Consider the following 17,610-nt stretch of genomic DNA (forward strand, 5'->3'; position numbering starts at 1 on the left):
CTGCCATCACTTTGGCTCATGGTGACACCTTGGTTCCTGTGCCGAGATCTTTTCAGATCCTTTACTTACTCTCTTAACATTTTTCCTGAGTTCCATTTTTTTTTTTTCTTAAATCAAGACAGTATAGTCCGAAGGACCTCAGTTTGGGTCTTGGCTTTCCACTTAATACTTGTGACCTTGGGCAAGTAACTTAATTTTTCTGAGCCTGTTTCCTCATGAATTAGGAACAACAGTACCTAACTCATATGGTTGGTATTATGATTAAATGAAATGTTCCATATAAAGTGCTAAGCAAATCGGCACATAGTAAATAGCTAATGTTATTATTATCAACATTATTATTGTTCTAAATATACATCTGTTCCATCTTTTTTTTTTTTCTTGTTCTTTTAAAGTGTTGTGAGATGGGAGGATTGAAGAACTGTTCCTAAATATTGTGACAAAAGCCTCAAGCTGATTTTCTAACATGGCCTAAGGGTACATGTTTTAGTTCTCTCAGATAATGATAAGGTGTCAGAGCTGGAGAGTTCCTATGGCTCATCTGGCCCAAATCACAATTTTACAGACGAGGAAACAGATTTGCATTCATCTGGTAGCTTATTGCAATTTACTCAGAGGTCAAAGACACAGCTCCTAGGCGATTTCTTCTAACTTCTCACAAACTCGGATTTCTAAAAGAATGGTATTGTGTGTGTGTGTACGTGTGTGTGCACGCACACACACGTACACACCTACGGGGGAGTGGGGAAGGGAGTGGAGCATTTTGCTACTGAAGAACAGGTGCAAATGATGCAGTTGAGCACCTGATAAATTTTTTTAGTAAAAGTTCAAGTAATTAAAAAAAAAAGTTCATGTGCTAAGACTGCAGTGGTGACTATCAGGTCTACAAAAGTCAAGAACTTTTTTTGGGGGGTGAGGAGATCAAATCAGATGCCATCTACCTTTTGTTTTAAATTAAAGCTAATAATGGGAAAAGTGGGGTCAAAATGGGGAAGTCCATCTTCTAGTCACCCTTGTGGGAAGTATCTATCCCATATTCATGGACAGATTAAAAGGACAGAAGTGGTGGGGACAAGGTGTATGTGAGGAAAGGCAGAGGACAGATCATCAGTCTCATTTAAAATTCCAAACAGAAGGCAGAGAAACATCTGAAGCCAACTTCTCGCGGTTCCAAGGACAGAGACATCCTCACTGATGATCACACACAGTGCTCTGAGCTACATATAGACTAGTGGCTGTCAATTCTGGCTGAAGTTAGAATCCCCGAGAAGTTAAAAAAAAGCCTGACCCCTAATCCTTACAGAGATTCCGTTGCACCGTTCAGTGGTGGCCCCCAAGGGCACCCCTTCTCTCTCTGTCAAGTTCTGCAGTGATTCTGATGAATAGTCGGGATTGAGAAGCACCAATTAAGTCATCTGTTTCAGTCTCCTCTGTCATCAAACTTTCTTTTTTGGCTGGGGAGATGTGATGGTGGCGCTTATCAAAATTGATGTATGTACCTTCCCACTGGTGAAGGTGCTGATGACGAAAGGCAGGCAGCGGGAGGGAGGCTGAGGACAACACAGATGGTTGCACGTAAAGGGCATGTGAGTGGACAGTTCTGGGCCGAGAGGATGAGGTCACAAGATAGTGTCAACAGTTTCTCTCTTTTTGATGTTTCAGATCCAAGAAGTCTTAAAGCTAACGTTAGGTGGTAAGCAGTTCAGGCTGAAATGGGTCGGCTTCGAAGTAAACAAAAAATAGCACGCTCTACTGATCTGGAGTCTCCTTCTCATACAAGCTTCTCTGGATATTCGGTGAATCCAGGTTTTTAAAAAAAAAATTTTTTTTTTTTAGTTTTTTAATTCCTTGTAGATCAGAATTAGAAATAACTTCAGATACGTGAAGAGGCTAACTGGTAGAATTTCAGACCTACACCCAGCACAAAAGAAAACTCCATATCCCCGGAGTTTATGGAATGAAACAGGTAAGGAGGAGAAGATGGAGGTGACTGGGAACAGTAACCCTGAGAATGACAAGCAAACAGGAACAACAACAACAAAACCCCGTGAAGCAATAAAAATCCTGGAACAAACCCCATGAATCTTGCTGGGGGATTAAGAGAGGATGGCAGCGGTCTGGGAAGCTAAGTGGGGTCATACTTCCAAGGAAAGTGGACACGTTCTTTACCAGCGACAAGCTAAGAGATTTCAAATTCTCCAGAACGAGGAGCTCTCCAAGGATGCCATCACATTACGACACGTGTGACCGCCAGCTACTTGCCCTACAGCTAAATATTTCTTACCAGTAAGTTGGGGAATTCTAAGACATTGTTCTTAATATTAAAATACACCTTCGAAATAATGTTCCTGCATAGGTTTTCTTTCTGTTTTTTTTTTTTTTTTTGAGTCCAAGTGTCCTAATCACCCAGATAAATGCTAAAAGAGGGTAATATGTCAAATACAGTAGCAACTTTAGTCTGAAAAATGTTTAAAGTTAAAGTTTATTTGTATTCTTTGTAGGATTATCAATAAAAGACCTCAAACGTTATCTATATCTGTACATGTACAAGAACCATCAAAAATTATTCACAGAACAAAAATAAATCTTCTTTAGAACAAACCCAGGTAATGAAATGCAGATATGGATCTCACGTATGGAACAATCTAAGTGCTACTAGCACAAAAATATGGCTTTAAAAATAAAATAAAATCTTGGGTTTTGTTTTTCTAAGGTGTACTTCTCTTTCTTGAAATAAAAAATAAATTATTTAGAGCTATCATTGTAAAATAGTCGTGTGTATTAACACACTTTTATTAAGGCCCTGGAGATGAAAAACGAAAGCAAATTTAGAAGGTAAAATCCTCACAGGTGTGATTCAGGTTAATGTGCAGCTATCTGCTTGAGTTAATTTTAGTGTAACTAGGAAATGTCTAAGCACCATTCAAAATTTAACCTTTACTATTTATTTCAACTTTTCTGCAGGATAGTGGTCACTGAATCAATTTCGGTGAACTGAGAACTGAAATTTTCCCTTGGGAGTGTAAAACGACATAAATATGATATCTTTACATAAATATTTGTACTCCCACACAGATGAGAGAGGTCCCTAAAACACAGCTTTTGTGGAAATCTCTTTACGACAACAGATAAATCTGGTTTTCAGTCCGAAACTAAAATATTTCCTAGAGAAAAATGAAAAACGAGGGCATTCGAATGAAAAATAACAACTGAGTAGGAAATTAAAATGCATGCTGAAATCTGGGCAAAAACTACCATTTTACTTTCCTTGGGTGGCTTACTGCGTTTGCTAAGTCCTGCTGCGTGGGGTACTCAGTCGCCTGAGGATTAACTGATCAGGAACCAAAACTACTTTCTGGATCCTAATATCAGATTCAATTTCCTTTCTATGACTCCCCAAGGTATCACTAATGATATCCAAGGGTCTTGAGATAATGTCAAACCAAATCAATTGCAAGTTACTTTAACTTATATATACATATAACACATATGGTACACTTTAAAGAAAAGAGAACCACTGTCATAAAATCTAACAAATGAGAGCATAAAATCTGAAACACCCAAGAAAGTTTGGGAATCACTGCTCTATAAGATAGATCAACATTCAGAAAAAGGAGACCCTAGGAACTGTGTTTTGTGCGGGTGTGGACATGTTGTCTACAGAAACTGCCTCTCCATACAGCTCTGTATTTTAAGAGCTCCCGGCAAAGGCTATGAATCCCCGTTGCCTTGAACTTTCCGACTGCTGAGGGGGCTGCTGGCCGTGAGTTCCCTTTTGGATCACGTTATCTTCCTCAGGTTCTTTCCCGCCTCATAAGATATTTATTCCACCTCATGCAAATTTCATCACTTTTGTCTTTCCTAAACTCTAGAGTTTTGGAACTGGGTCATGACGACAAGAGAATGCTTCTAGAACTAATAACAGTCACTCAAACACAAAAAGAGAGTCTATTAAAAATTCAACACGCCAATGTAACTTCTTTTAAAAAAACTAGTAAAATAGGTCCTTTCAATCGATGTATTGATAAAAACAAAGTATCCCAAATTCTTGGCCCCCAGGAAGGGGTGGGAAAGTAACTATTCACTGCTAGGGCAAGCGGGAGATGTCACTACCAGACTCGGGAAAGGTTAAGGAGGAGGTCGAGGAAAGCCCTTTTAGCTTTCCACAGTCCGCAGAGAAGGCGGCCTCCAAAGGCGGCTGAAGATGCTGTGGAGCTGTGGCCTGGGCGCGGGGGCTGCAGACTCAGGCCCAGTGACAAGGCTAGCCTGTGTCAGCCTGGGGCTCGGAGGATCCTGCAGAGGGTTCCTTCCCCGAGTTCAGGCCCACGACCAGCCTGCACAGGACTCCACACTGGAGATGACCAGAACTAGACGTGGATGGAAAGCAAGAGAAACACCAGAGCAGATGCACTCGATGGCAATCGTCTCGTTCTGGGACTTCCATGTTAAGAACTGTTCCCAACTAGGTGGCCCTCTGAGGACAGCGTGAGAGTCATAAACAGACCCATAAACAAAGGTCATAGGCACAGGAGAGGTGAAAAGCTTTACTTAAGTCAAGCTACCTCTCCCGGACACACGACAGTCACAGACAGAAATGCTACTTTTTCTCGCGCTGTTCGACACCATCGCAGGTAAAGGTGGAAGCGGACCACGGAAAGCTCGTCTGACCACCTCGGCACCAAGTGCAAAACGCGCAAAGCCGCAGCAGCGTGATCACCTCATCCCCACATTCCCCTCACCAAAGACCGCCCTAGGTGACAGCCTGGGACACAGTACTGCTCCAGTGTCCATTCCAGTGACCTAGTTACATATAACCTCCCGTCGGTCAGGCTCGAATTGCAGAGACTCAGGGAACGTGATGACCTGATGGAAATGTAACTCCCTCTGCTGCTTCAGCCCAGGATGCTTATTGCTCCAGTGATACCAAAGGGGAACATGAAGCTTTTTCCTAAATCTTACCGACATTGTCCTTGATAATGGCCGAGTCTGCTCGTCAGCTAGACGAGCACTTAGCAAGCAAGCACTTCTCCTGAAGTCTAAATTCTACTTGGCCCGGGTCTATGCCGCGCCCCACAATGTGGTGACGCGTCGGGTGACATGTCGGCAGCCATCTTAATTCACCCGTTTCTTCGACCATGTCCTTCCTCCCAGCAGAAGTCTGTACCTATTTGGGCTGAAGAAAAGCCAATTAAGGAATACCTCCATAAAAATTATCAGCTGTTGCTGCCTTTTTACACACACACACACAACACACACACACACACACACACACACACACACACACAATAAAACCTCAGAAAAATATTTGGATAGAAATAGGCTCAAAGGATAATCTAAAAGTTAATCTGGCAATAACTCTGAACTTTCAGCTTCTCACTTTATAATTTTTCTTTTACTCTCTCCTCTTCATTCAAGATACCCTGATACAGAGGGCTGCACAGTCTAGCCAAACATTTGGGGGCATTTCATCTTCCAAAGTAGGCAGCTCTACGGCGCTCCCACACGCCAACGAGATACACTGCATCCATCAAAAACGTGATGTTTTGTCTCCCCGACGCCCAGTACAGGTGAGCTGACGAGCCCTCTGTAATCCACGACCAACACCTGAGCTCTTCTAATCTAAACCGCAGGGCAAGCCGCCACCCACGTTACCTACTTAACACCACTGGGACTGACAATTCTCTTCCATGTTCTCTGCAGCACAACGGATGGATAAGACCTGGCTAGACCGGAGACAAGAGCAGATCTACGTTTGCATTTTCCCCTCCCACTACCTCAGAATTGGTCATTTTTTTTCTATTAAAGTAAGTGATTTTGACCACAGTGTGCCCTCAGCTTGGAGGAGAGGGATAGAATTTGTAAAATAACTACTGAGGGTCAAGAAAATACACAAGTGCTAAAACACGTGGGCATGAAGGCTGCGGCTCGGCTAAGCAACATGAGCAGGTCCTGCTTTACATCTCTGACCGGCAGAAACGGGAGGGTTACGAAGGGAAATGTTTTAAAAGGTCACGGATGGGGGAGCCACAGTGAGGTTGCTGAGACGCAGGGTCCAACACAAAGACCCATCTGAGAGAGGAGAGCGCCCCAGAGGCCGGAATGCGAGCTGGGGTGCGGGGAAATGGGGTGCTTGGTGCCCCTGTCGGGGCTTTGCTCAAGGGAGGACACGACAGGTAAACGCTCTGCTCTCTTGTTCCCTTCCCAGGTTCTGTCAGGTAGAAACACTCGCTCCGCGCCTGCGACTCCCCCAGGTCTTCTTTTTTCCTCTCTGCTTTTCCTTTTATAAAATTTCCTCAAATTTATAATTTAAAATAAACATCATTACCTTTTTTGAGAAATGTCCTTTCTCAATATAAACGACGACTTCTATCTTGCTTAAAAGATTCAAAACCCTTTTAACATTATATCTGACAGCATAGAAGGCATGAACTTTTCCTATTTGTGCGGTTATATGTACACGTGTGACTAGATATGTGTATATATATTTGTATATGTATTGTCCTAACACATAACATTCCATACTTCTGATAATAAAGCTTGCATTCAAGATGACATTTCACACCTTCGGGAAAAAGAAAATAAATTAGCTCCCACGACTTTTTCTGTCCTACAATAAAGCCAAGGATGACAACTGGTGACATTGGGTCATTATCGACAAACCTAAGAGCACGGGAAAAAGCAACGGGACGTGCTGTCTTCACTCTTCCACTTTTCTTTTGTACAAGAGTCGTCATCACTTTTAAGAGAGTGATGCTCCAGATTTCCTTTCCAAATTGTACTCAGGGGAGTAGAGAAAGAAGCAATTTAAAAGTTAAAGATTCAGATAAAATGACCCTGCCCAGAGATATGCTAGTACTTACAAATAGAAAATGTTTTTTTCTTTCTTTAAATAGGAAATAGTCAGAGATTCCTGCTACGGTATGGTTAGCCCTTTTCTGCACGGAAGGGTGTTTGTTTCGGATGGGTGATGGACAGCGTATTTGAATTGCTTCTCCAGGTGAGATGCCGCCCCCACCGTGGGGGAGGAAAGGGCAGTGGGTTTGTGAAGGTGAAGACAGTATGTAGAGACACAAATATTTATAGTTTTGTAAACTCTAAAGAGGGGGGAAAAAAAAACGCCCTTTATTACAACTAGGGTAAAAAAAAAAAAGCCCCCTACCTAAAATGGAAAATTCCCATCTGCTACAGACAGAAGGAAATAAACATCAACGGGGGTTTAACAGAAATCAGTCCTAAAGTCCAGTGTTGATGCAAGAGCTCTCATCTGCCCTCTGAAACAGCATATCCGCAAATCGGATTAGCTGTCTGTCCAAATCCAGTCTTGGCTGATCAACGGGACGAATGTTTTGTTTGGACCTTTGTATCTGCATGTTTTCCTAAAGGACAAGGGAGCAGGAGTGGAGTTTCTCAACTGGCAGATGAATCCCTGAAAAACTCTTCTGACAATGTCCTATTGCACGCTGTGCGCTTCTACCAGACAGACAGACACACAGACACGTGGTTTCTACCTACTGAACCCTGGGCTCATTTCTCACTCACACTTAGTTCCTACCTTCCTCCTCTAACAACTGCAGTGCTTTCAACAAGAGGAAAACAATAATAAAAATAGCAATAATTAAAAAGGCAATCTACATTATTAACTTCCTTTTGGTATATTACAGTGGTATTTTCTGTACATGGCCCAGAACTAAGTTCCCTATGTACATAGAGACATGGGGGAAAGCGTCGACCTGGGAGGTCTTAGCCTTGTGCCCTGAAAGACAAGATTCTTTTCCTCCTTCGAGCCTTCTCTCCGCAGCGCTGTTCTGAAGCCGCGGGCCGGGCAAGGGCGGGGCAGGAGCGCGCGAGGTCCCCTGCGGTCCCCTGCAGCCTGTCTGGTCGAAGCCCGTCAGCAGCTGCTGTTTTTGAATTCACCATTCTCCGTGATGGACAGCTTGGTGGGGTTGGTGGGGGAGAGGCCGTTGCGGACCTGCGTGCTGTACCGCTCCTTCACCTGCGTCAGCGCGCTCATCAGTCTGGTGTTGGCCGAATCCAGGGACACGATCCGTTTTTCCTACAACACACCAATCCTGGCTTTATTTGGGCCACATGCAAAAGAATCGCACCGTACTCCTTTCTGTACTGAGCGACTGTTCTGATGCTTTCTATCAGACAGCAGGACGCATGATGCTTCCCAGACAAATGGAACATCTCTGCCTCTTTCTGCGCACGAGTCAGGTTCAGCTTCCCTGGAGCCCAGTGGGTCTCTTTTTCCTTTTGGCACAGCAGGATTTGTTATTACTGTCCCTTGGGACACTAGGACATCATGTAAAAAATGACATCGAGTGTTACTTTGGATTATGCGACACATGTGTCAAGGTGCCTGACTGTATTAGGTGCTTTTGGTCAAAATTAAAACGTGGAAACTAGGACGCAAAGAAAGAAGCACCAGAGGTTTCATTTCACAGAGGAGAAGTGCGAGTGATCTATGGGTTCTTAGGCCCCACAGAGGGCACATCAGTCACATTTGCAGAGAATTCACATTGTGCTTAAAATTAAAAACAATACACGGTGGCAGTTTATAGTCACCCACAAAGTGAAGATGCGACAGCAAGGGGGAAGCAGCCAGAAGCTCAGACCAAGGAGGGACCGGGACATGGGGAGGGAGATGTGGCCGAAGGGAGATGCCGCCAACGTAACACATGAAAACGAACAGAGGACACAAGCTCCTGGACCCATTCCAGCTCAGAGTTACTCCAGGAAGGCCCTCCCCCCCACACGGAGGCTGCTCCCATTTTACTTTTGAGTCTCTGCAAAAAAAAAAAAATGCTTTAGAACGAATATTTTGGAACCAAAAGTTGTTGAATACACACACACAAAAAAAAAACAAGAAGGAAAAAAGGGCCAAAAAAAAAAAAAAAAAAAAAAAAAGGCAATCTCATGGAAAGTAGGCTCATCTAAATTAAAAAAAATAATAATCATCCATCAAAATATTATCAGCTTCATGAAGAGTAGGAGAGAAACCCTAATTGTAGCTTGAGTAGCTAGGGAAATCATTCTAGAACCTTTCCAACACAAAGTCGTGATTTTTCAGCAGATAAGAAGTTAGTGCTGAGAAGACCCAGCTTTACCTATGCCCACGAAATTAAAAAGAAAGTAACACATGAGGAAAAACCCCAAGGCCAAAGGAGCTTTCCTACCCTGGGAGCTTTTGCCTTTACCTGGGGAAAGCATGGTAAGGTGAGCCACGGCAAGGCTCAGAGACGACCTGCAGGGCTGAGGGCCTGACGCTCTCCTGGCTACTAAAGCGGTAGCTACACGGGCCACCGGGCTGCGTGCGGCTCTTCTCTGCTAGGACCTTTGCTGCCAGTGAAGACCACTGCCCTGCGGGCGAATTTAGGTAAAAGCGTACACACAGCATCACATGGCACTTTCCTCTAATCTTCGACTTTGGGGTGGGGAATCTGTATGGCAGCTCATAGTTTCAAAAGCATGAAAAAAACCTAGCTCATACTCGTTATTATCATTAAAAAAAAAAAAAAAATCTTCCTTTCTCTGATGGAGAACTCAGGTGGTAAGATACCCCAAATCAGCATTATTAACAAACCGCTAATCTGGTATAAGATGCTTTTGACTTCGGGAAGGTGAGTGCCTCACTGTAAGGATAAGCAAAACTTAAAGAAAAATCTGCAAGGCTTTTTTAAAAAAATAATAATTAAAAAAAAATTACAGCCAATGTTGTTTCCTGGGATGCTAAGTACAGACCTTTTTCAAGCCAGTAGGTAAGGACTGGCCACGTGGTTACCGGAAAACAAGTGAGTGGTGGGAACCAAATGTGATCTTTTCCCTTGTGGGAAGGAAACTCTCAAAACAGAAGAGCTGGTAATTTCTTGAAATGATGAAAAAAGAAAAGATATTTCAGTATTAGGATAAATTATAAGGCCCTAATACCAAAGAATACAGGATTCTCCAGGTTTATCCAAAAAAATTAGGCATTCATGAAAATTTGACTCTGAGAGGGTCGAAAAGGCTAAGAATGATTTTATTTACCGACCAGCGAGAAAGAGCTGGAGCCAAGCACCGCCCCCAACAGTTCAAAGTTTCCCATCGAGAGACCCCCCTTTTGTAATTCCCCTCACTGCCAAACTCTCAAAATAAAACAGAAGTAAAAGAAAAAAGAACCAAATAGGGAATTTTGAAATTCAAGTTCAGCTGGCAAAAGATGCTCTGACATTTCGATTCCGCCTGGATTGAAAGGCACAGCAGTGGAGCCCCTGCCTGCCAGGAGGGGTGTCGGGTGCGGAGAGCGCAGGAGCTGGAATGTGCAGGAGGCCGGGGCTGGGCCAGGGCTGGGGCTGCTCGGCTAGGGAGCGACAGGGTTTACTTGCCTGTTTGCATAATCTCATCTCCATTTATGACCTGTAATTTAACACAGCGGAGACATGACTTGCAATAGTAACTAGGCAGCTGCTTGCTTCTCAGAGGAGGAAGCCCTTCTCTGCTCTCCACCTGCGTCACAGGGAGAGATCCCGGGGGTGAAAGGTGACGGTCTCTGGCCTAATGTTTAGAAAGGGCCCCTCAGTACCATCCCCAGGGGCCCCGGGGCTGCGCCCCAAGTCAGGATAGGGCGCCCTGCCCTCACCCCTGGAGTGCTCGCCCTCTCTGCTCGTTAGCGGCTGGCTGAGCCAGGCCAGGGCCCGCAGTGTGAGCTGACCCCAGGAGGCGGGGAGGCTGGATTCAGGGACAAGCCTTTCCTGTGGGGACAAAGGGCCACTGAGAGATGCAAACCAGTTCACCTGGCATCTGGCCTTTACTGTTTTGGGAGAGGCTGGGCTCAGCTCTAGTATAAGGAAAGCTATATTCATTTCAGAAATATATATATATATTTTTCCACTAGTGGCACCGAGGCAGACGTCAGGGACACAAAAGCATGGGTTCCCTTGCTGGGCAGCTTTCATCCCCGACATCTCCTCACACTGTTAAACGATGCCAGAAGGGCTGCTCTGCTCCACAAACACTCAAGATGTGAGATCTTTCCTTACAAAGGGAACACATCTGATATAAAGCGTCACTCATCACGACGGATGACAAAGGATGCTCCTCGTCCTTTGCTATAATAAGATTTTAATGTATCAGTAAGACAACAGCTGGAATTGGGAAACCTCCCTTTTAAAAAGATTAGACGTTTTTGTTTTATTAGCTTGTGTGTTTGTGATTTGTGCTGTCCACTGGACAGTGGCTTTCGAAACGTGGTGCAGTGGATTTTCCAGTATTCTTTAGGGATCTACAGTGGGCCTCGGGTAGGAAATTTATTATATAACAATGCTTATGTTGGCTGATTACATTTAGCCAACCTCGGTGTGATTCGATCTATTATCTGAGAGTGCTGCCTGTGGTTGAGTGGTCAGTGGGAGCAGCTGTATGGAAGGCTCCCACCCCGTTCCACCAAACAGTCCGCGGAATCGGATGGACCACTTGAAAACCACTGCCTTGAGGTGTGCGTGCAAAATATTATCCAGCTAAGCCAGCTCACGAGTCTGACACTGACTGGTGCTTTGAGGGCATTGCGCCCATCCTGAACAGCGAATCAGTCCCAGTTAATGGAGAGAAGGCCCTTACTCTCTGGAGCTTTTGAGCCCCGATAAACCTGATTCGCTCTCTTGCTTTCACTTTCTGTGCCCATGATTCCTGCTTCATACCCGGTCACCTTGCCCTAGATGTCAAAATAGGGGGTGGGGTAGGGTGGCAACCCTCAGAAGCTGATGAGGAGGCTGTTTTGATGGACAAGCGAGCAAAGGGCAACGCCGTGTGCAGAGCCATGACGATGGCTCACCCCAGCTCCCCTGCTTAAGACGGACACGGTTTTATATCGGCTGAAACGGTCTATTTCATTATTTTATTAAAATGGTCTGTTTTATCCCATTAGAACTAAAATCTCTCTTGGTGTGGTTATTAATAGAACTCTTCTTGCTTTATATTGTCATGAAAATCCCAAAGTGAAAACTTACCAACACCAGTTTGCCTGACTAAACGGCCCTCTTTATCCAAGCTGTTTCTCTTAAGCCTCTGGGATGCATTTTGATAGTGTGTACAGTGAGACAGCCTTGTCTCTGCTACCGTTCCCTCACCATCCTGGGGACATCCAGAAAGGCCTTTAAAAAGGACCAAGTAAGATAATTACAGCAGAACTTTCTTCTGACACGTGGGAGGTCTAAATATCCAGAAACTACAAAGTTCAAGAGTCCAAAATATTCTGAGGAGCTATGTTGATGAGAGAGCATCACAACTCACACTCGACTTCCAAGTCTAGTGTGTCTGAAGGAGCACGCGGCCCACGAAGCATTCTTCCCAGGGCTGTGCTTTCGGCCTCACTCCTAACTCCTTTGAAAAATAAACCCATCCGAGGACACGAGACTGGAGGTGCTGAGCACGTGGCTCTAACACAGTCTGACTACTGGCTGGTGCACAGAGCAGAGAGCAGACCATAACGTGCTTGCTCCCATTTTTATTTCCTAGCTTAGGGATAGGATATGGCATCTAAAGGTGAGAAATGCAAGCCTGGGCTGTCTTCAGGGAGGTGATACATGCAGTGGCTAGACCAGCCACTATCAAACCGCATCTGCCTTTTGTTATTTGTTTTGCTCTAAGAAATATGACCCTATTTTGCATTGAGAAAATGAGAAGGAACTAGGAACGCTTTCCGCCTGCTGGATTTTGCTCTGATCACGGATGTGTCCCTGTGAGGTGCTCCTGGCAGTCATCACACCATTAGTGTCGCGGGTCTAAGCTATAGTGAGCAGAGGCCCAGGCTCTGATTTCATCAACCAAAAGAGGCTCTTCAAGCACAGCCAACAAAGAAAGGCAGCCAAGCAAATTCCAAGCATCGATGCCAGACCCTGAACCGAGAGAATAAGGAAAGGTGCCTTCTACGACCTTGTCTTTCCCCTGCAGCTCCACTACTGTCAGGGGCTAGAGGGTGATGGCACAGTGGACGTGACTGACAAGACCGTGAACATCACAGCCAAGCAAAGGTCAGTGGAGGTCACAAGCCAGACACATGCGGTGTAGCCTTCACAGCGCTCCCCTCAGGGGATGCCAGACTCTCCATGAGGAAAGAAGTAAAGCTCCTCATGCACTAGGCTGAGACTTGTTAAGCGACTGCACTAAGCGCGCTTGCTGGGTTTGTGCTGGGTTAACAGACTTGTCACCAGGAAAAGAAAGGAAAGGTCATAGGTCACACGGAAACACTTTTCATCTTCAAAAGGTAATGCCAAGAACTTTCCAATGACCCATTTTCTAGTACGTGCCTTGGCATTTGCGAAGGAGTGGGAAGTCGGGAAATAACAGTCATTGCATCCGGGCCTACTTACCTGTGCATCAATTATTTTCTGCTTTGCATCAATAACTGCTTGCATCTCAGCATGGTCCTTCTTCAATTCCTCTTCCACGGCCATTAGCCTAGAAAGTGGCAGGAAGGACACATCGACATCTTTCACGAGAGAGCTAGATAGTGCAGAGGACAAGAAACCCCCAACTCATCACAGTTCAATATTTCTGCTTCTTCCCAATAAAAAATCTGCAACCGTGCGTTCTTTCTTCTCTCCTGCCTTGAAAGAAGACATGCGAAGTCGATTCCTCTGTGACTAGATCCCGCATGTTTTCATCCCATCTGAGACAGTATCCCCATAATCACTGCCTCCCTCTCCTCTGTCAGACCCCTCAGCGCAACTTATTTCACCTTAAAATATCAAACCAGTTAAAAGAAATCAAACCACCCACTGTTAAGGAAGCTTCCCCAAGAAGTACTCTACACTTCGTAGGTCTAGTTTCTTTCTTGTCCACCACTGACATCTCACCCCACTGGTGTTTAAACGCCATCAAACTGCTCCCGGTCAGACTCCGCATGCTAAACAACAGACCTTTTCTGTCTTCAATTTACTTGACCTGTCCGCAGCTTCTGACAAGATCGAAGCACAATGGTAATGAGCGTGACTCTGGGGCCTGACTGCCTGGCTTCAAATCCTGGTGGCACCACTAAGTGGCCTTGGGCAACTGACTTGATCTGCTGCCTGTTTCTTTATTTGTAAAATGAGAATAATGCCTACCTCAGACGTTGGCATTAAACAAATTATTAATAACAGATCAGATGAGCTAGTATTTGTAAAGAACTTAGAAAAGTGCCTGGCCCCTAGTGAGTGCTTTATAAGTGGCTGGTACAAGTGGCCCCCTCCCTTGACATCACTGCCACCCGCTCTTGGTTCTCTGGCCCTAATGACAGCCAATGAAATGTCTTTGGACTTGTGAAAAACTAGGTTAGTCTTGGATGTTGAACACCTAGGTTTCAAAACCCAGTTCTCCTCTAAGACCTCTCGAGTGAGTCACTAAGTTTTTATTTTTTCTACTTGCTACAATGAAAAGAACAGATTATCTCTGTCTTCCCAGGAAGCGCACAAAGGTCTCAGATTTAGAAACCTGTAAGAGACACAGCCAGTCGTCACATCTGTCCTAAGTGCCACAGGGCACAGGCACGGCTGAAACCGGCTTTGCCGCCACTCCTCGAGGGGTGTCCGGCTCATCCCCCCATCAGTCTGGATCCCCACCGAGCCCACGCCCGCCACCGGGGCGCCGTCTCACCTGCTGATGATGCTCTTCATCTGGCTGTCCTTCTCCTCCTGCTGCCTGCGGAGCCGCTCCTCGCTGTCCTCCAGCCGGGCCTTGTACTCCAGCAGCAGCTTCTGCATCTGCTGCTCCTGCACCAGCAGCCGCCGCTCGTACTCCTCCAGCCGCCGGCTGGACACGCGCAGGCGCTCCTTCAGCTTCGCGATTTCCTGCTCGTACTGCAGCGGAGGAGACGAGGCGCCGAAGCAGGAGAGGAAAAGTGGATCACACTGGTTTGAGCAGCTAGTGATTTAGTTTCTACGAAGAGAGCCCTAGGCGGGGTGGCCGGATGCTGTCTGAGCTGCCATTCCAGTGCCGCTAAATTATCAACAGGCATAAATGGTAATGGGGCTTTGCCTTCCTCCTCAAATTTCATTTTTAATGTTAACTTGGCATTCCAAACCTGCATATTTATGTCTCTCTCCACATGAAACTACCAGCTGTTGCAAGCCATACTGATTCTATAATGAAAAGATCAAGCACTTAGAAGCCTGAAAAATCACTTAAAATAAGTCAAAAGCCAGCTGTCTACAAGAGGAAGGGTTCTGATCCTCGCCTGCGCTGTAGGGTCCGGGACATACTTCGGCTCATCAGACTGCCATTCTTCGCTCTACTAGAATCAAGCAATGCTTCTATAATTTTAAGCTACTAAATCAATAAGTAGGATTTTATGACAGAGCAGACTATTGCTGCTTTCTCCCCAACCATAAAAGCTTAAACTATTCAGGTCATAAGCATGAAGCAAAAGGCCTACATGTTCTCAAGGACTGATGAATACCGCCTCCTGGCTCGCTTTCATGATGTGGTTTATCTGCCCAATTTGGTTCTGCTTGCTGGAACACATATGTCTGTTTTCTCACTAAATTTACATAAGCTAAACCTTTATATAATAAATTCTCATTAAAGCTTTATATAATTCAAATGGTTACATGGCTCTTTCTTGTACTGAAGTTGCTGTGGGGATGTCAAATTACTAGGTGGGGTGAGGAGCATCAGCTTTCTTGTAGATGGTCTACTTAAATTCATTAGTCATTAGTGATAAATCATGTGGTGCTTTGTAAAATGCAATCTATTGTCACATAACATCCCATTTATTTGACAATCAGACAATTAGCTTCTGCTTAGCCAACATCTCGGTCCTAAGCTACACTTGCTAATCCAGAAGGTCGAAGATGACCATTTTTAGGACAGTTCGAAGAGGCAGACTGCATCAACCAAGCACAGTTTAGGATCACACTGTCGAGTAGGCAGAAGCCAGCTGTCTGGCTGTTAGCTGAATAAGATAATTCTATACATGATGTCAAAGTTCCTGTCTGATCATTTTTTTCCTTGTCGACTTTTCTTTAAAAAACAAAACAAAATAAAACCAAACCAACAGGTAGTTAATGTCTTTTTAAAAACCATCTATAGAGCTAGATGTTCTTTATCCAGCAAATGCAAAAAGAAAAAGAAAGACAAAATCATTACCAAGATTAGAAAGGAAGTCTAGTCCAAGGGAAATTTTGGTCTTGGTTGAAGACTAACAACCAGTTTACAGAAACACTAAATATTCACCTAAAATGACTAGAAGTGAATAGCAAAGGATTCTCCAAATTAAGGCAACCTACATAAAAAAAAAAAAAGTTAGAGCTAATTCCTCCCGCTCCAGCTTGATGAACGCTTTCTGCATCTTTTCACATAAGGACACTACTGAGTTATTACACAGAGATACGTATGTGAGGTGGAACGGAAGATGGCAGGGGCAGATCATGTCCTTGGCTAGACGGCCCTTCTGGTGGCCTGTTGCTGTGGGGCAGTGAGTTGATAAAGACAGACTCGGTTCTACCTTCTCGGCGTGCTTGGCTTCATCTGGATTTTGCTCCGTTTCTTCCACATCCTCTTCATATTGCCCATTGTTCAGAACCCAGGCTGCTGTCCTCTCTACTGGGGACATTGTGGCAGAGTCCACAGGTGACTGAACCTGCATCAGAAAGACTTATTTGCATCTCCCCAAACAGTTCATCCACTAGTTACGTTTCAAAGAGAGAGCTATTCTGGAAGACACCCCTGTTTTCTAATAAGTGCTCTCAGTTCTAAATAATTCTTTATTGATGCCAGGGCTGGGGGTGAGAAAAGAGAATATTCATTTGTATAAGAATAAACTATTCTCTATGCAACACACCCAAGAACCTGCCTTTTTCTCCTTCCAAAGAAAGACAAAGTCTTAAAATTGTTAATTAGTCCAATGGTCCAAATTACTTTATGGATTTACAATGATAATAGAATGAGAGAAAGAAAGCACAACTTGATCATTGATTATTCAGGTGAAGAAATGTCTATTTAGCCCAGGGATGATCAGTAACCAAGGAAATGATTACTGCTAAATAAACTCACAAGCTGCCCGTTTGTATGTCAGAATGTCAAATTCTTAATTTTCATCTTAACCATTTAGAGAAAGAGAAAAACCATTTTAGTCATTTTTACAGAGCAATGATGGGATAATTAAGCCCATATATTAGACCAGACAAGTTTCTTGATTAAATACAAGCTCAAAACAGTAGATCAAATTAGTCTATGGAAAATTTCTATCCAGTTAGGATAGCTAAATTGTCATTTTCCAATATAGATATAGAGAGTGGTAAGAATTCTGGCTTTAAGTAGCATCTCTGCCACTTAAATTGTCACTTAACCTCTTAAAAACTCTTTTCCTAATTTACTAAATAGAGATACCACCAGCATCATCACCACACCCAGCCTGACAATCTCAAGGAGTTGTGAGGATTGAATAAGACAATGTACTCAGAAGTTCTTTGTAGTTTACTAGAAAGCTTAGATGCTGTCACTGTATTAGGTTTAGAGAACTGGCACTGGATATTACAATTTATACTAGGCCTCTGAATATTAGTGTTTTCTCCACAAACAATGTTGGAAATACACAAATTCTGTTTCTCTGGCTTGCCTGAGAGAGAGAGAGAGAGACAGAGAGAGAGAGAG

General features: G+C 44.3%; 1 protein-coding gene across 6 annotated transcripts in view; it reads right to left on the reverse strand.

Annotated features, from left to right (window-relative positions):
* Nucleotides 1-2,463: 2,463 nt before the first annotated feature.
* The window catches only part of RASAL2 (RAS protein activator like 2), a 244,807-nt gene continuing 229,660 nt past the window's right edge, over nucleotides 2,464-17,610 (reverse strand). For 5 of the 6 annotated variants that reach the window (XM_015586236.2, XM_006907785.3, XM_015586235.2 and 2 more), the window contains 4 exons: nucleotides 16,463-16,597; nucleotides 14,614-14,816; nucleotides 13,350-13,437; nucleotides 2,464-8,053 (listed from right to left, as the gene is read on the reverse strand). In XM_015586236.2, coding sequence (XP_015441722.1) covers nucleotides 7,889-8,053; nucleotides 13,350-13,437; nucleotides 14,614-14,816; nucleotides 16,463-16,597 — 591 coding nt within the window. In that variant the 3' untranslated portion in view covers nucleotides 2,464-7,888. Of the gene's footprint in view, nucleotides 8,054-10,079; nucleotides 10,399-13,349; nucleotides 13,438-14,613; nucleotides 14,817-16,462; nucleotides 16,598-17,610 lie in introns of those variants that run through there. The other variant, XM_025043938.1, reaches the window with a different exon arrangement.

The sequence above is a fragment of the Pteropus alecto genome, unplaced genomic scaffold (assembly GCF_000325575.1).
Source record: "Pteropus alecto unplaced genomic scaffold, ASM32557v1 scaffold101, whole genome shotgun sequence".
Lineage (NCBI taxonomy): Eukaryota > Metazoa > Chordata > Mammalia > Chiroptera > Pteropodidae > Pteropus > Pteropus alecto.